General features: G+C 38.9%; 1 protein-coding gene across 1 annotated transcript; it reads right to left on the bottom strand.

Moving 5' to 3' along the window:
* Positions 1–7,417: 7,417 nt before the first annotated feature.
* On the bottom strand, positions 7,418–18,575 carry LOC114459216 (chloride anion exchanger-like). The gene is made up of 13 exons (XM_028441537.1): positions 18,342–18,575; positions 18,152–18,265; positions 15,960–16,037; positions 15,786–15,881; positions 15,476–15,582; positions 15,073–15,142; positions 13,657–13,749; positions 11,655–11,750; positions 10,849–11,076; positions 10,710–10,764; positions 8,229–8,374; positions 8,090–8,149; positions 7,418–7,676 (listed from the first exon to the last, which is right to left on the bottom strand). Exons 1-13 carry the CDS (start codon positions 18,558–18,560, stop codon positions 7,659–7,661), a joined length of 1,380 nt encoding a protein of 459 aa, XP_028297338.1. The 5' UTR covers positions 18,561–18,575; the 3' UTR covers positions 7,418–7,658.
* Between the last annotated feature and the right edge of the window lie 208 nt (positions 18,576–18,783).

The raw sequence follows: 18,783 nt of genomic DNA, 5'->3' as shown, positions 1-18,783 counted from the left end.
TTGTTGCAAAAAGTAACTGTTAGTAACTGAATTACTCTATAATAAAAGTAACTCATTACCAAGGAAAGTAGCTATGTGCATTACTGTTAAAATGCATTACTGTGTGTGTGTGTGTGTGTGTGTGTGTGTGCGTGCGTTGCGTTGCGTGTATCGCGTGTGGCGTGTGTGTGTTGCGTGTGCTGGCACGTCGCCTTAGCCAATCATTTACAATCGCCTTGTTTTAAACCCGCCTCCTCTTGCTGGCACATGTGTAAAAACACTGGCTCTGATTGACTACCATGAAACATGACGCCGCCTAAGCCAATCATAATCGCTCACCTTGTTTTTAACCCACCTGCTCACTACATTGAGTAAGAAGCCAGGGTTCCTTTCGGATCACAGTTTATTCAATCAATACATGTAACGCACTGCATTTAACATTCAGTAACGATAACGGCGTTGTAACGGCGTAAAAAATAATTAGTTAGATTACCCCGTTACTGAAAAACAAACGCCGTTACCTAATGCCATTATTTTAAACGCCGTTATTCCAAACACTGTTTCTAAGTTATTTATTATTCACCTTTACAGATAAAATATTTGTTGCCCTTGGGTAACTTGACGTTGATAACAGGAATAGGCCTATGTATTACTAAAAAAATATTAGCTGTGCTATCTTTTATTGTGAAAAGATGAGAAAAGTATATAAAAATGGTTTAATGAGCTGCAGGTGTGTTTATTGACAAAAAAGAGTTTTAAAGTGGTAAATTACCTCTGTTTAACTCTTCTTGAAATTCTGATGAGTAAAATGCATTACATTTTATGAAGATTTAAAATATTTGTTTATTGGGTATAATTGTGGTGTTCATTATAACTCGCACTATTCATCTCTATTGAATTGAATTCAATTAAAATTTTCATCGTTTCAATCATTTATTTATACGCAAATTACAACAAAGTCATCTCAGTGCGATTATAGGCTACTACAACTAAAAATACAGTTCAGTCATAAAAGGTTGGTGGCGGGGTGCGCTGGGTCCTCGGCTCCATGGGGCTGTCTGGGGTGTGTTTGTGGGGGACGGTGGCTGCTTCTTGGTCTTGGATCTCTAGGGCATCTGGGGGGGCTGCTCGGTTGTCGAGGGGTGGCCTGGGGCTCCTTGGCTCCCATTGTTGTTGCCGGCCAGGCTGCATCTTCGGGCCTGGGGCGGCGCTTGGGTATGCAGAAGCAGTTCTTGCACAAGCATTGGTCATGGATGCACTGGCATGCCTTGAGCTGTGGGATAAACTTGTACTGGGCTTAACCTTAGACACGTTGAGCCCAGTGGCGGCTGGCCAATAGAGGGCGCTAGGGCGCCGCCCCACCACTTACCATGTTTGTTTGAGTGAGACATAAAAATAATAAAAAATAATAATGAATTAAAAATACTAATAAACAAATGTATATCTGTATTTAGATAATCAGAATAAATATTATATAGATAATAATGATGATGTGTGATGTTGTTTCGTTCATCTGTGTCTGATTGGTTATGACGTGTTTCCTGTTTAGGGTGCAAAAATATTTACCGTCCACTCTCGTTTAAAGTTTTGCATTCACAGAAACGCCTCTTCAATACAAGTCAATGGAGAGTCTATGGGCGCAGTTTACCTGCGTCCAGAGACTCTCTGCGGCTGTGCAGAGTTGAATGCAGCCGGAACATACACAACACCCTCCTCCCGCCATGGGAGGGGCTGACGTCACAGTGGTCCGTCAGAAAGTGGCTTTGACAGGTGAAGCTGTGGAACGTTAGAAGGAGAATCAAATGAAGAAATATATTAAATAATTCTGCTTTTCCTGCCCACCTGCTGACTCAGCATGGATAAAGACAGGTAGGACACATTTAAAGCACTTTTCAGAGAAGGCAAAGAAACATGAACAAACTAGGAACAAACTACATTTGATGATTTCATATTTTGAATATGTCCATATTTTGTAAGCTAGGTCTTAAATCATATTTTTTCACATCTTAAATACGTCTTAAATTATGTATATTAATTTACCACTTAAGGTTAAATCTGAAAAACAAAATTAAAAAACAAAACAAATTAAATTTCAATAAGTATAATAACCCTGACACCCTGTATAGTTTCTCAAGTTGGGGTACGCGTACCCCTAGGGGTACGCGATGGCACTACAGGGGGTACTTAAGAGAGAGCGAGAGAAGGAAAATTACCAAATGAAAGCATTAAAAATATTGGGTTTCATAATGTTTATTTCTTTAGTTCAAAATGAAAATACTACACAATATTACCAGCAATTCACAAAATGACAATAAAAACAACACAGAGAAAAATATACTGAATAATAAAAAGAACAAACAACCAACAACAAAATCTGCAAAATGATAACAAAAACACACACTAGAGATTAAAATACATACTATTACCAGCAACACACAAATATACCTGTCAAGTATCCCGTTTTAGCCAGGAAACTCCCGTATTTTACCCCTCTTTCTTGCCATCTTCCTGTATTAGTATTTTCCCGTAAATATTCCGTATTTTAATGTAATAATAATAATTAAAAGATGACTTACCAAACTGAAGGCCATCACTAGCCTCGCGAGAACTTCCACCTGAAATGGCCTGAGTGACAGTTCTCATGAGATTAGTGCTGACAGCGGCAACAAACACAGAAACAACTTAAAAAAAGATGATGAATGAAGACGTTCTGGTGAAAAAGACAAAGAACTGGTGTGAATACGTTGTGAAATGTGACAGAGAGTTTATCTTCCTAAAGAGCAGCAGGATGTGACACAGTTACACGTTCTGTTAGATTAATAACTGAGATTTTAACGTCTACCACAGAGGAAGGAATGAAAAATCAGCATGAAAAATCAGCCAATCACAAGCTCCACAAATATACACTGCTTTAAAAAGTGTTAAAGAATGTAAAGTCTGTAATAAATGTGTCTAATAAGTCATTAGTGAATACCAGAGAACCACATGAGTGAGCATGAGAAATTATAAGAAAATATATAATGAAGATAAAACGTCTAACTTAAAGACAAGCAACATGAAATTAATAGTAAATATGCAACGTGTTGACTTGTATATAAACTGTCAGTATATTAAATAAACACATGTGCTTCATATACACATTTATGTTTTTATTTAGGCTGTTTTATAATTTAGGAATTAGGGCTGGGCGATATATCGAGATTCAAGATGTATCGAGTTTTCTATTTTGGCGATATAAAAAACTATAATATTTCATATATCATATGAAACAAAATACTAGTTTTAGGAGTCTTTTACTTCTCAGAACAACATGTAAAGCTCAGTTAGATGGTTAATGAGTGTCACATATTGATCAGCTGTTTGTTAATAATGAACCTGTGTGGCATTTAGCATCAGTAAATTTAACCTAGAATTGTCTTTCTGGTCAGACTTTATTTGATAAAATTATCTAAGATTTATATTGTATATCACCATTTTGAGAAAATATGTTGAGATATGAGTTTTGGTCCATATTGCCCAGCCCTAGTAGGAATGTTCACAGCATTTTAATGTTAATAAAGGTGGACCTACCAGATTCTAATCACATAATTGTATTTAGTAAGTGGTTGACAAGTGGCTATTTTAGATTTCTTGTACACTTGTCTTAAAATATAAGTGATACTGGAGCTTGGTTGGGTGGGTGGGACGGCTCAAAGTGGACGACAGAATATTTCCCTTATTTTCAAATCCAAAACTTGACAGGTATGCACACAAAACGACAACAAAACATTCAAAATGATATAAGAAACAGACTGAGATGGAATCATTTAAATAATACCAACCACACACAAAAACAAAATACACAAAATGAAACCAGAAACACACACAATGACACAAAAAACACACAAAATGATGATAGAAATGATACTGATTAGAACATTATCTGAAAAAACTAGGATCATTTTCCTGGTCCCACATCAGGAGGGAGATGACCATAAATGATAAAAACTATAAAAAATAAATCTATTCACGAGGCACTAAATACTGCTTCTTTCCACTTATTTACAAAATGAGATTCTTTAAAATGTGTGTTATCACTCATTAATTCCATCATTATGATCTATAGTTGTTTCTTCATAGTATTCCGAGCAAAATGTGATAGTTGGACATAAGGGGGTATTTGGAATCAGAAATGAGAGAAAGGGGGTACTTCAGCCAAAATGTTTGAGAACCACTGGTACATCCATCCATCCATCCATCCATCCAATTTCAGACCCACTTGTTCCTGTTTTTCAGGGTCGCGGGGGTCTGCCGGTGCCAATCTCCGGCTCTCATTGGGCGCTGGGCGGGGGTACACCCTGAACAGGGCACCAGTCCATCGCAGGGCCCACTTTGTTCTTACTTGTTTATGGATTCAATAACAATACATGTGATTAGTTTGAAAGCAGTTCTGTGACTGCAATTGTCCTTATTTGTTCAAAGCTACACAAAACCTGTTTTTGGTGTATATCTATTTTGGAGTTGTAGCCCCCCCCCATGGAGAAAAATGCACCAGCCGCCACTGGTTGATCCCAAATACCAGTTTTAGGTATAACCACTCACTCCTTCCCTCTGTTCACGGCCACCACCATTATACTTAAGCTGGGTGCCGTGTCACCCACTTCAATTTCTCCACACTTGTCACCAGACTGGCAATAAGCACAATATGCACAACTATAACATCACATGTCACTCTCACCTTAAAACAGTAAACTCTTCCCCACCCTTTCCATTTCCTACCCTGAATCCCTCTTCCCTGTTCCCTTCCCCCTCACCTAGGTGTAACACTGCCCTTTCTTTTTATATCCTCCCTTTAATAAAGTGTTTCTTACCTTTCCTTAGGGAGGGTTCCCTTGTTGAACTGTTTACCACATCATTCGCAAGGGGTGGGGATTGATAAGAATTTAGTGATCACAATTCCATTATTGATACTGCTTATCTATTTGATTCCTTACCAATTCACATTGGGTGAGGGAATGAAATAATACAAATTAATTTGTTTTCTTTAACTCTTTATTATAATATATATAATTAATTTCCAGCAGGAATATCAGCTCTCTTTTAATCCACCAGGTATAGATTGTTTTCACTGGACAATAATATATACAAAAAATGCTATATAAAATTGATGAATTATTATTACAACATATGACACATTTTGGCTGCAAACCTTATATAATATTTACAGTGCTCCTTTTGAACTTGAACAACTTGATCAGAAACAAATTCAGACATAAAACAAATAATTATTCTGTTAAAAAAGAACATATTAACCAAAAGTACAGCTGCACTTATTATGTATTTAAACGGTAAAGCTTTAGTTAGACTTTGTTTACATTTCTATAAATGGACCTTCAGAGACGGTGTCCCCGTTGTTACATGTGACGTCATCAGCCGTGTGTGTGTGAACGTGTGAAAGAGCAAACTAAAGACAACGATCAGTACCAGTCCGTCTCCCGTATCTGATTACTTGTTATGAGGACATAAACTGGCGACGAGGTGTGTGTTTTTGCTGAAGAAAAGTCAGTGTACAGAACCCGGAAGTGAGTAGCGTTGCAACAGAGACACTACAGACACAGCACGGAGGACAGCATAGCTGTGGGTGGAGGAGGTGGATTCTCTGAGGTGGACAGCGAACGACTGTATGGTGGAAAGAGCTTCACTTGGTGCTAGCATAAACACAATATACAGGACCTGGAGGAGTTTATCGTTACGTATTTGCGACATAAGAAGAACCGATTGACAGGCAAGCAAACAAATGATTCCTAGGAATTGGATTACTTAGAACCGGTTCTCAGAAAGAGCCGGTTTTTGATTCCCATCCCTACCATTTGCCTCTACGGACCCTGCTTCAGCTGTTTTTTTTTTGGGGCGTTGTTAATAAACGTGTGGTTTATTCTGCATTTTTGGATTTCAGTCCTTCTTGTCAGTTTAGGCAGTGGCTATCCGTATGGTTGCCGTATCAATATACCGACATTCTATCTGTACTCAGCGCCACTATTTGGCCAGTTTATGTCATGTGATAGGTCAGTCATTGGCCAATTTAGGTTGCGTGACTAACACTAAACCTAACCCTAAACCAAGAAATTGTTGCGATATTTGGTCATAACCTAACCCAAAGATTCTATGTACTTCGGTAACGGTAACAATAGCACTGCGGGTTGTCTGTACGGCAACCGTACAAATAGACACTTTATTTCTCTTAACAGAGTCAGGGCTTCACTGCTCTGTATTAAAGCTGATATCTGGAATTTTTGAGAAATCTATGTTTATGTATGATTCTTTTAAAATGCGAAAATATACCAACTAGTCTTTTACTATGGTCTACTGCCGGTGGTCATTCATATAAGTATATTAATGTAAATAAGTCCCTCCTTCGTCCTATAGACCCATATACAAATGGAAGTCAATAGGCTTTGACTTCTTGTTTTCAGGACTGTCAAAGTGAATGTGGAACTGTGCACGGAAACAAGGCCGCGCATCACTTCAACAAACAGGTAAATATGATTTTGGCTCTTACCTGACCCATGGACCTATATCAATGCAACCTGATGTGACCTTGTTGTGTTCCGCGATGCAAATGACAATTGAGGAATTTGAAAATGAGTATGTGAACAAAAAGTAAGCTATGAAATATAGCTATTTAGCCAATATTGTGATTTTCTATATCGCCAAAATAGAAAACTCAATAAATCTTGAATCTCGATATATTGCCCAGCCATATGACAACATCCCTAGTCCATGAGCAAGTATTGGGTTAAAGGGATTGCTCAGAGACCCAAAGTGGTGGCCATGCGTATTCAGTGCTGGATTTAAACACAAACCCTTCAGTCCTCCAGCCCTCATCACTGAAAACTCGGCCACCACTGCCAAAAATGTTTTTTAAAATTAAGTTTACATGTCACACCGGCAGTACGGGACAGAAACAGGAAAAGGCAACACTTCAAAAGCACTGTAATAAAATTAAGATAAAAAATAATTACACTGTCGTAGAGGCAATAAAGGGATTAGCCGTTTTCCTGCTTATACCAACAAGTAGAAAACTGTTCAGTAAAGTAGTTGTTTAGTCACAAAGAGCTTGTCAATATAAAGTTATCGTGAGTCATCAGCGGCTTTATCTTCTACACTAACAAAAAATTGTCTAGGTTTTCCGTCAGAGATCTATTTCACTTTGTGTTTATTGTTAAGGTCAAGGAGATGGTGGATAGGAGTATTGAATTTCTCTCTTATGTGTGCAACAGGACCAGGTTGTCCTCCTCTTCTTCAACACACTAAAACATAGTTGCTGAGTTCTTCCTACGCAGTAGAAATCACAACATTATGGTAATTACAGTATGTCATTGTGATGCAAAATTTTAACATTGTATTATTATCATTTGATTTCAGTATATAAATGTTATTTTGCTCTCAAAACTCACAATTGACAATACAATGGTAAAACTTTTATTTAGTCTCATATAAAACACATCAAATATAGAGCACAGTGTTCTCCAAATTCACCATCTACAGTATAAAACACAGCAGTACAGAATCTATCAGACATATAATTAAATACAGTATACGAAAAGATAAAAGAACGTTTCACCATCCAACATGTGATTTCCTACAGTGCGTCATTTATTCTGGTCTGTCTTTGGCTCTCGGTGAGTCTCTCAAAGGTCTCAGAATCTGGTTTGTGGCTGTGGGGTGACATAAACCTTAATGTTAGACTGTGTTACAGCACAACCAATGTGTTGTTATCATTGTATCCCTCATTCAACCGTGTAAAACGACTCATTAAACTTTGCAATTGTTTTCCATCAGCGACTTGGCAACGCAGCCACAGTTTAAACAACCAAATCCATTCACAGCAGTCAATATTCCCAATAATTCCAATACAATTCAATGTTTTTTCTTTGTCTGTTAAAGAGCCATCACTTCTAAAATCTCAATCCTGATACAGTGACACAGAAAAAGATGAGGTCAGAGTTCAGGCAGACTATAGACTCATGTTACCTGTAGTAAAAAATAGGCCAACAATCGTGACTGTACAAATAGGAACCATTTTATCCATATACATTTTTAGGTAGAAAATGTTACAAAGTGCACTCACCGTTTTATCTCGACTCCTTAAGCTGCCACAGAGCTGATGAACCGTGACTGTTGTTATAACCTGCACGACATCAACATTTTAGAGTGATTCACGCACACACAAACACAGATGCTCTCAGTCAAAACAAGCAGTTTGTTACCTTTCCAAAGTCAGCCTTCCTCTCTGTGGCCTCTGGGTGCTTCTCCAGGATGTGCAGCATGGCATCATGCAAAGTAAGGAAGAACATGGAGGACTGAACTTCATCATCAAAGAAGCAGCAGTCGTGGAGTTTCTGCAGGACGTAAGCTGCAGAGGAGGAGAAACCGAGGAAAAACTGAGTCTCTGTTACAAGCTTCTAGCTTCTGTTACTCATGTGGGTTCCTAAATGTCCCATATGCTATTTTTCAACTGTCTCCATTTGTTCTAGGAACCCCAAAAACATAGTATTTGAGGTTTATTTTCCCAAACTTGCCTGTTTTCCAGAGTTTTAGCCTCTGAAAAGTCACTTTCTGAGCAACTCTATACAAACAAGCTGATTTGTGGCCTACTTATGCATATTCATGAGTGGGCGTGTCTATAGACGAGACACTGACTGTCTTCCTCCTCGCCGCATGGACATAGGGCCAGAGGACGGCCCGCCCTCCTCCCACTCACTCCGTAGCCGAGCTCATGCTGCTTTATAAACACCGTGGGAGCGGGGCGTTCGCCAGTACATACATAGACTGTAGAAAATACATACATAGCACTGAACAAAGGACGATGAAATGCTCACCTTCGTGGGCGTGTCTGTTTACATGTCAATTACGGCAGAGAGCTTCCTGGAGGCGCGGCTTCTCCAGCTCAGTACTGCGTGAAATTTGTCATTAAAGTGGGAACGCGTCATGAAATTGGAGCGAGGTGTTTGTGTTCACCCTGCAGTAAGAAAGGAGCAAATCACCCTCTAACTAATGATTGAGGGAATCAATGAAAAAAACACTGGGCATGTGTATGAAGCCCTAATAGCACTTTATAATGTTTAAAGCACAGAAACATTTATTTAGCAAAACATGGGCCCTTTAAAGAGTAACTAAACCCCTGCTTTCTGCTGACCTGTCACGAGGAGGGAAAATTAAAAATGCCTTGATTATGGGCATTACTGCCTAAGCAGTAAACACTCCCACACAGCTCTGCGCAGAGACAGATGGTAATACACACAATGATGTTGTTGGTACACACACACACATTGCGAGTTCATAAGCTGAGATTTGTCACAACAACCACACAATCCGACGTGAAGCTCACACACAGCCTTGCAGACAGCACTCAGGGGCAAACAGCCCTGCTCTCCCATCACTTCGCGCATATAGTGATAAGACGTACACACACGTCCGCGCACACCCAAAGACAGACGGGAATACACTTATAGCATAGATGTGTCTGTAAATACACACATAGCTTGATGAACCCTCTGATTAGACCAGAATCTGCTCTTCATAGAAGCACAGAGTCACAAACATCACCGCTACAACAGGCTGTTGCAGTGGACTTCCTCATTAAGGATGTCAATCGATGCTCACTATGGGCTATGATTGGAAGAAACCCTTGTACCTCCTCTCAGCTTTTATAGGAGGGGTGGGGCCAACAGTGAAAGTGATGATGCAGGGGAATCTTAAGAATCAGTTTCAGCTAATAGCAAAATTCAATTGTAATTCCCATTACTGGCCAGTAACTCTAACACTAACGCAAAATTAAAATACTCATACTAAAATGTAAAGAGTGGGACTATGATCAATAAACAGCACTACTTATTACCCAAATACATATGTATTCAGCAGAAAAAGTGGGTTTGGGGTTTACTTACTCTTTAAGTACACAAATTTGCTCCTAAACTTTGTATAGGTTTTTTTTTTTTCAACTATTATTATTATTTTCATTTTTTTTTTCAACCTTAAAACACCTTCTCAATGCAGTACATGTCTAAGAAAAAAGTGAGGAAAACTGAAAGGTGAGAATCTACAAATAAAGTATAATATATTGAACTAGATCAGGTCACAGCAGAATGTGAATGGACATACTTCAGACCAGGAGTAATATGGTCTCTCCTGTTGGTGCAGGTCAGGAGAGGAAAGTCTGGGCTTTCCTGCTCAAGAAGCTGCCCCCGAGAGCCAACTATGGATAAGCAGCAGAAGATGGATGGATGGTTGGAAAAACTGTACTAATAATTGTTATATCAAGAATTGTTATCTGCATCACACAAGCCACTGTTTATGTTCCTTCTGTACTCCAACTTCCTCCCACAATCAAAAAATACATCAGGTTTGAGTCACTAAATTGGCATAGGTATATAGTTTGTGATGATGTCTGATTACGTGTTGCGTAACACTGGAACCTTTACCCCCATGTGAGCTATGATAAGCATTATCAGATCTTATGTGAAGACCATTTTACAGCAACTCATTCTGTGATATGCACATTAACATGTGCTGTGGATTGAATGAATTATAAGCCTATAGAAGGTTAGACATGGACGTATTGGGAAGGTGTTGTTTGACTTTAAGAATATCAACTAAGGTTGAGTTAAATCAGGAATTTAAGAGTATTAACACTGTGGCTTAGAGTTAATAATGGAGTTTTTCTTTTACAGTGTGGATTTCATACGTACGGTCACAGGCCACGATGTAGACCATCACCTCGATCCTGATCAGCTCTTTTAGAACCTTAAAAAGAGATTAAATAATGTTAGATAAACTAAACTTAAGAAAACAGAGCTGCTGTGTTTTCTTTATGAATAAACTGTGTACCGTTTTCAGTCCCTTTAGTGCAGAGATGTCCAGGAAGGAGACAGCAGCAAAGTCCAGGACCAAGCTGTGGATGTCCACTCTGGGAACGACTATGTTTGCAGGAAGTTCTGCGTTCCAGTTGATCCGGGCTGGAAGGTCCTTAAAGTCAGTGGGAAGATCCAGTTCTTTTATGTTTTCCTCTTCCTTTGAGTCAGCGATGGGTCCAAATGAGGTGTTCAAAAAACCCTCCTGTAACAACAAAGCTGCACATGTACTCTGAAGTTACAGCAACACGCACTCCATGTACGCAGCATGGCTTTATGGATCTCAGTACATCTTAGAACCAAACTTTGATTGGACTTTGTTTCATGATTAAAATTGAATGAAGTCTATGTCTATGGCTTTAGTCTTCTGTAATTTTAGTATGTGCATGAAGAACCTTATGATTTAAATGTTGTAACTTGCAGTGGTTGTATTGAAGTGTGGTAGAAGACGTGCTTTGTTAGGTAGAGTTCCTAGAAAAAATGTTGATGTATGATCAAAGTTTGACTGTATTATCTTATTTTATAGCTCCTCGTACAGCTTTTACTATATGCAAACCCGAGAGAGACAACAAATCTGATCAAGCGCCGTGGTGCCAAGATAAGTGACGTTGACCTTTTCTCATCACACCTCCAGTCGGGCCACATCGTTCCTTCACCAGTTGGCTTTGAACCCATTTAACTCAATAACAACAGAACAGGGAAACAATGATAGTCAAATAAACTTTATAACATTGTTACTTTGTGTATGTTATCAGAAGACAAGTTATCTGAATCAAGACTCACTGATGTCCACTGCAGGCAACCTTTCTTCAGAAGTCTGCGAATCCTCCTCAGAGCTTTATTCCTTTTTCTCAGCACTCTCAGAGGGTTGAATCCAAGCTGGAGACACACACAGAGGCACAAGATTTAAAGGTGAGAGAGACCGATACAATTAGATCATTGAAACTCACTGTTTAACCCTCTTTACTTAATGATGTTTTTATGGAAAGCCGATTGAGCATAAATTAGGTATCAGTAATATCAACCATAAAGCTCTATTACTCGCATGTGGAGTACATATATTTATTTTTGGTTTACTAGTGCACTAGTACACTTTAGCAGTATCACTGACAAATGTTCACTACTAGCAAGCCTTATATGGTAATAGGAGGGTGGGGGGAAGCAAATCCATGCATCCATTGGCTTTCAAAAATATTACAACCAGTCAGAGTGCTGGATTTGGTTATACTATAATCTATCCTAGTTGATTTGCAAGTCTATGAGTACGAAAACATAGTTGTGGCTACTAGTACTTTACTAGTACTACTGGTTTAATTCACTAGTGCACAAGTAATTACTATTACTAGTTATATTTACTAGTACTGGACTTTACGAGTACCTTACTAATTCAGTTTTACTAGTAAGGTAGTAAAAGTAATTATTATTTAATCTAGTATTCTTAGGGAATATTTTGACTTTACTAGTACTACTAGTAAATGTTTTTTATTCACTGGGCTTGAGCATAGGTACTGAATTAGTTAAAGGTAGGGTAGGCGATTTTCAAAAGCTAGCATGATTTTGAATGTAGCCTCCCGGATGGCTCCGCCTTCAGCCCCCTCCGTCTCACTCACATGCATGCGCACAGCTGCTGCAGAAGAGGACCTCAGCTCATCGCTTGTATTGTGTAGAAACGTTGTCATTTCATGTCTCATTCAGCAGTAAGTAAACAATAAACTTTACCATTATATATGTAAAAAAACGTGACCAAAAACTCAGTTTTAATTCTGCCAGTGGTGATGCGCTTTCAGTGTGAGCTCGTGCACGCGAGGGGTCGAGAACGAGCAGGGAGGCGTGATTGGTTAAAAAAACGCTTTGTTTTTTTTCCAATGGTCAAAGTTATTACAGGTTTACAGCTGCTACAGATGATGGATTTTCTTAGTTCCTTTTTCAGAGCACATAAGATCTTAATTTCTGTCAGGACGTAAAGAAAATTTCAACCAAAAACTTAAAAAGTGTGTCTGGAGAAAATTGCCTACCCTAGCTTTAAGCAAAATCTACTAGTAGACAATTTAGCTTCACTTGTAGTACTAGTAGTGGTAGCATTTAAAAAATCCATCCATCCATCCATTTTCATATCCGCTTATTCCCGTTTATCAGGGTCGCGGGGGTCTGCCGGTGCCAATCTCCGGCTCTCATAGGGCGCTGGGCGGGGTACACCCTGGACAGGGCGCCAGTCCATCACAGGGCAACACAGACAGACAGACAACCACTCATTCACTCCTATGGGCAATTTAGAGACTCCAATCAACCTTACAGTCATGTTTTTGGATTGTGGGAGGAAGCCGGAGTACCCGGAGGAAACCCACTCAGCACTCCACACAGAAAGGACCCAAGTGTCCACCCCAGGGCTTGAACCCAGGACCTTCTTGCTGTGAGGCGGACGTGCTAACCACTAAGCCACCGTGCGCCCTACCATTTAAAAAATGTCACGAGTAAAAACTCAAAGTTTTACTATTAAACCAAGAACAGTCTACTAGTAGTACTTACTTGTGAAGACACTTTGTTCTTCACAAGTAAAGGCTACTTGTGCACTAGTAAAGCATGAAACATTAAGTACATCCAATGTGAGCACTAGTAGAGCTGAACTATAGCTAATATCACTGATATCAAGTTTATGCTCACAGGGCTTTTCATAGCCACTTGTTGAAAAAACAGTTGAATGCTTGTGCATACATGCACATCCACCCACACTTCATTTATTCTCTGATTAATCTTTTCACTGGGCTGGTTAGTTTTTTTTCCTTACAGCTTCTAGCAGTTTGGACCTGAAGAACTCAATGTTGGCAAAGAAGAGCGGTGATGGGATTCTGAAGATCATCACTCCATCCGGTTCATAAATCTGAAGACAGGTAGGACAAAGACATCCACAGTCACCAAACATGTTTGGTTGCATTGCTCTATATGACTCTTCATCTTTATCAATCATAGACATTAAACTAAGAATCAACGTGAACAAACATGAGAAAGCACTCTCTTATACGTACTTTGCTTTGGCTTTAAATGGTTTCTTCATAAATTCACAAATGTAAATATTTTGTTGTCAAAAATGTATATATATATGGAAAAATACATATACAGTATATTGGTCCGGCTCAGAAAAACAATAGTTTTTTTTTAGAAAACCTTTCACTTTTGAAGCGCAAAAGATAGACTTTTTAGGGCCAAATCAGAGACCTTCACAATTGGGTAAACACACAAATCAGAACAAAGAACAACAAAAGTGTCCTCACAGAAGTGTTTTATTGTACGAACAATAAAGCGCAACTCTTTCCCAGCGCACAAACAAAAATCACATATTTATAGGACTTTCTTAACCCCAACTCATGAATTATTGGCTGTCAAAAGTATGTTGTCAAAAAGTAAGTTTTTCCTCTTCTAGTCACTACCGATAGGACGTGAATGTGCACTGACTTTTTTCGAGCAGCCAATAGTAAAGCCCAAAAGATATGGACCACGTGGTTTGTAAAAAGCCACATTGTTCAGGCATTGTCCATGGCATTGTTGAGCCAATCTGTGATTGGCTGAACAATGCCATCACTTTGCATATTTTTCTGTAGCTTGAACACTCAGTAAAGAGAAGGAGCAGAGTTCTCGTGTGCTCCATAAAACTTTGAATTACAATATGCTGAAAGGAAACTATATATTATTTTTACCAAATAACAGCAAAACTAACTTACATACTGAAGCTTTAATTCCTTAAATCCCTTCTTGTGATACGGTTCTGTATAATCAGCAACTCCCTGCTATATTTGTGGATTTCCCAAACAGGGCTTAAGAGATGGTCATCTTTTTAGTATTAGATATTTCACATAATAGAAAAACATTAAATAAATTTAAAATTGATATCTAACTACGTGTGGGTGAGTTCTAATGTGTTTTTCTAAAAGCAAAAATGAGTGTCACATTACATGCAGATTCAACTTAAACCAATACTCAGAGATAACGTAGATGTGTGTTTCTAGATCTCCATATGCTGATCAAACTAATTTTAGAGAAAGAGAAAACAGGTGTGCTTAGTGATGTTTCATAAATCATAAATGTTAAGATTTTCAACGCACTCACACTTTTAGTACGGATTTCAGGCAATGTTACATAAACAAAGCCGCTGATTGCCTTCCCTGCAATATTTGTGAGTTGTGATGAATGCATCGTGTCATCTTACGTTGATAAAGTCTTTTCTGTCTTTGTAGACGTCTGTTCCTTTAATGTTTGCCAGCACACTGCAGCGAGGACTGCAACACAAGAACACAGAACAATATTTCATTCAGAGATTCAAATAAATTGTCTTCTCTTTGGTTAACTAATTTGTTTGTGCCATCGTAACAACTTATTTTAAAGTTTTCTTCACGCAAATTTCAAATGTCCTGTTTCCTCATAAAACCCAAAGAAGTACTCAAAAAAGTGAAGCTTGGAGCAACAAGTGTTCTATTGATCCACCCAGTAGTTAATTAGAAACCAGATTAGCCTCACTGTTGAAGCTGACCATAATGTTGTGCTACTAATCGGGACATATCAGGACAGAGATGCAATGAAACACATTCAGAACAGTAGTTGGAGATGCTCACAACTGCACCCTGAGGACGACACTGAGAAGTTCCACACCCAGACCTGCAGCCAGTCCCAGATCCAGACCCAGCAGGACTGCAGCAACACAGGTTGCCAACCAAACCACCTGCAGGTAACAATGCAGCGCTTCAGAAAAGCCACAACTTGAACAAAGCTTGTTAGTGTTATAAATGTAGACAATCAAATAAGATCAAACAGTATACAAAAGTCATCACACTGACACTGACACTGATTGACTTCAGGTTGGGTGTGTTGACTTGTTAAGTTTCAGAGCACTGCTTCCTCCTGCTTGTGTCCAATACTACTCACACAGTCTGGTTTGTCCCTTCTCCACAAGTACGGGATCTCTCTGACCTGCATCAGCATGCTTTTCAGGTTTACGATGACTACAGCACCTAGCACAGACTGGTGAAATCAAGTCAAATGCTTAGTCAGTGGATATAGTGTCAGGAACCCAGTAGGGCTTGAAACAGGTTGACCAACTTTTGGAAGGGGCTCCAGAAGAAATCCAATGGCCAAAGTGACGATCATCACAATCAGCGCTGAGATTAATCCAGCCACCTACAAAAAATAGGAGAGGCAAATAAGACTCAAAAGTGCCCTAAATAAATGATATATGAATTAATATATCCATGGAAAAGTCCGGATTTCCAATCGAACATGTTGCTGGTGAGACATTTGGGCAAGTCCATTGAGGCATAAAATGGGGCAAGAACTAAAAGAGAACAATAACGGTGGAATTCATAGATAATAATTGTCCAGCAGGAATTAGGTCCAAGATTCTAAATACTCCATGGATGTTCAGAGAGGGATTCAACAATGAAGGAACATGCGGGAGGAACTATTTGGAAGAAAATCTATTTCTTCTTAAATAATAATGTCTGCTTTTCTCAAACTAGCCTCTACTTTGTATACATTATTTGTTATGTGCAACTGCATGCTTGTAGGGTTTGGTCAGAGTATCAAGTCTTTTAGTTTAAATTGCACACTTTGCAATATGGCTCTTTTTTTTAGATGATTGTTATAGAAGTGTGACATTACACTGCCTTGTTGGTATGGATATATGTTTCATGTAAAGGAGCGTGCATCATGGGTTAAATATAAGATGACCCTCCACAGTTTACATCCCTCCTCACCTCCCTGTATTTACAGGCTACAGAAGGAATAAAGATCACAAACCCAGAGAGCCCAGTCTCATTAAGTGACAATGACACGAGATGGACTTTGATTCTTTATTTTCATGCATGGAAACAGGATTTCCTGTCTTTTTGTGAGTAACAAGTCCCCCGTAAAACGGTCCACATACAACTGTAAACACATCCGATTGCAATGAATGTAAGAACTGAGTGCCTGGCATGTGTCAGAGTGTATTTATTGTAAAACTGTCGCTGACAAAAATCTACATTAATGCTTGTAGCACTAGATTGGTGCAAAACTACATTGGTTATGATCTTAATTTTATCTACACATTAAAAAAGTTTTTAGTTTTTTTTTAGTGTTTTGTTACTTAAGAACAACTTCACTCATTTTGCTGTTTGAATGTCAATTTTTTCTTTCAGATATTCTTTCAAACAGCGGCTGAAGACCTGTGGGATTAACTTTTATAGATGTTGGGTGTCGGTGGAAATGCTGGGTCATGAACAGCATTGAGACGCAATTATTTACACTTTTTCTGGCTGTCCTCATAAGGGTTTGCGTCTTTGTTATTTGAGTTATAACATGAGATACAGATTATCATATAAAATAAAAGAAAGGTTTCTAAAATTTGCATCTTTAAATCAAAACATTTTTACTTTGGCAGAAAAACCTCAGAAGCAAAAAAAGAAACACACTGATTTGTCATTTTCTGTACGTAGTTATCTTGCACAGGGGGTTGCAGGAACCTGTCCCAACAGCCTGGAGGCTAAAGCAGGGTCCATCAGTCTATGGAAAGGGTCGGCACGCCAACACATGTTTTTAGACTATGGGTGGAAATTTGGATCAGCTGTGTTTTTTTTTTTTTTGGTAACACTTTACTTGAAGTTCTATACATAAGGCTGACATAACACTTTTATTTTTCATTAGCATGAATAAGGTGTCATGAAGGCTGTCTTTAAGTGATCTTCAATAAATTGTTGCTGCAAGAGCGAGGAGCCAAAGCCCAATAATTTACTCTTGTGAACATTGAGTCATAATTATAAAGGAATCTTGAATCTTTGGAGCTATGTGGCATTTTTCGGGTTAGGTGGAGGGATCTAGTGGGGTTAGGGCAACTAAGTGTTAGGGTTAGGGTAAAGAACGACACTTAATGATAGCCTTTATTACGTATTCATGCTAATGACAGATGTCATGTCATAATAATGACTGCCTAATGTCAGCCTTATGTGTAAAACTTCAAGTAAAGTGTTTTTTTTTTTTTTTTTACAGACTGAACTGAAACTGTTCCCAAATAAGGAAGCACAAAACGAGATGAAACTAGCTAAGTAGTTCCTGGTTTTGACTGATGACTCATTAGTATTTCCCTCAGTGGCCTATGTAACACTACATCACTATCTGCTTTAGGCCTTGAGTCTGACTTGTTCAGAAGCTCTTTATCTAAGTTCATTATTCATCCAGTTGTCTGTGAATCATCCTTGTGTACTTGTTTGACTTGTCCTACTCATCCTGAGTAATAGAAGTAGTTGGTTTCGGTCTACCTGTGTTTTGCCGCCTGTGCTCTCCTGCACTGCGCTCCTGGAAAGAGCCGTACTCGCTGCAAAAGACTTGAAGGAGGCCCCAAAGATGTTGCTGACTCCGAAAGCTATCAGCTCCTGTAGCACACAGTGACCATCACACATTGCATCAGCATCACCTTTGAACAACATGTTATGGAGGGCTTTTCCTCACCTGGTTTCCATCAATGGTGTAATCGTGCTTTACAGAATAGACTTTAGCCACAGAGAAGGCCACAGCAAAGCCCACTATAGCCATTGGGAAAGCTTCAACAGCTGTCTCCTGGAAGATGGGAAGGTTTGGAGCCATGGGGGACTCGTACCTGTGTAAAGGCAAAATTTCAGCTGTCCTGATTTTGACCCATAACAGTTGTTCTGTATTGATGAAGTCCATGCTGAGATGGTAATGTATAAAAAAAATCATATTTAATAAAGTCAAAAGCAAAGGATAAATACAGTGACCCTCCTCCGCAGGAGGGGTGACTCGCTGAACCCTGAAAGAGTAAAGCAATATATTTTATAGCATGATGAAGAGGAAGGGGAGGGAGGGTGTGAAGTGAGGAAAGATTTTTATGGAAAATTACTGCTTCTACAGAGCTCTGCTTATCAGAGCTTTG

The sequence above is a fragment of the Gouania willdenowi genome, unplaced genomic scaffold (assembly GCF_900634775.1).
Source record: "Gouania willdenowi unplaced genomic scaffold, fGouWil2.1 scaffold_274_arrow_ctg1, whole genome shotgun sequence".
Lineage (NCBI taxonomy): Eukaryota > Metazoa > Chordata > Actinopteri > Blenniiformes > Gobiesocidae > Gouania > Gouania willdenowi.
Note: the sequence above shows the minus strand (reverse complement) of the source record. Positions and strands in the feature narration are given on the sequence as shown.

Coding starts and splice junctions, on each gene's coding strand:
- LOC114459216 (XM_028441537.1), bottom strand. CDS start 18,560: ATGGACTTCATCAATACAGAACAACTGTTATGGGTCAAAATCAGGACA. Junction 16,038..18,151: donor GCACAGGCGGCAAAACACAG/GTAGACCGAAAC, acceptor TATTTTTTGTAG/GTGGCTGGATTAATCTCAGC. Junction 11,751..13,656: donor GGTCCAAACTGCTAGAAGCT/GTAAGGAAAAAA, acceptor GTGTGTCTCCAG/CTTGGATTCAACCCTCTGAG.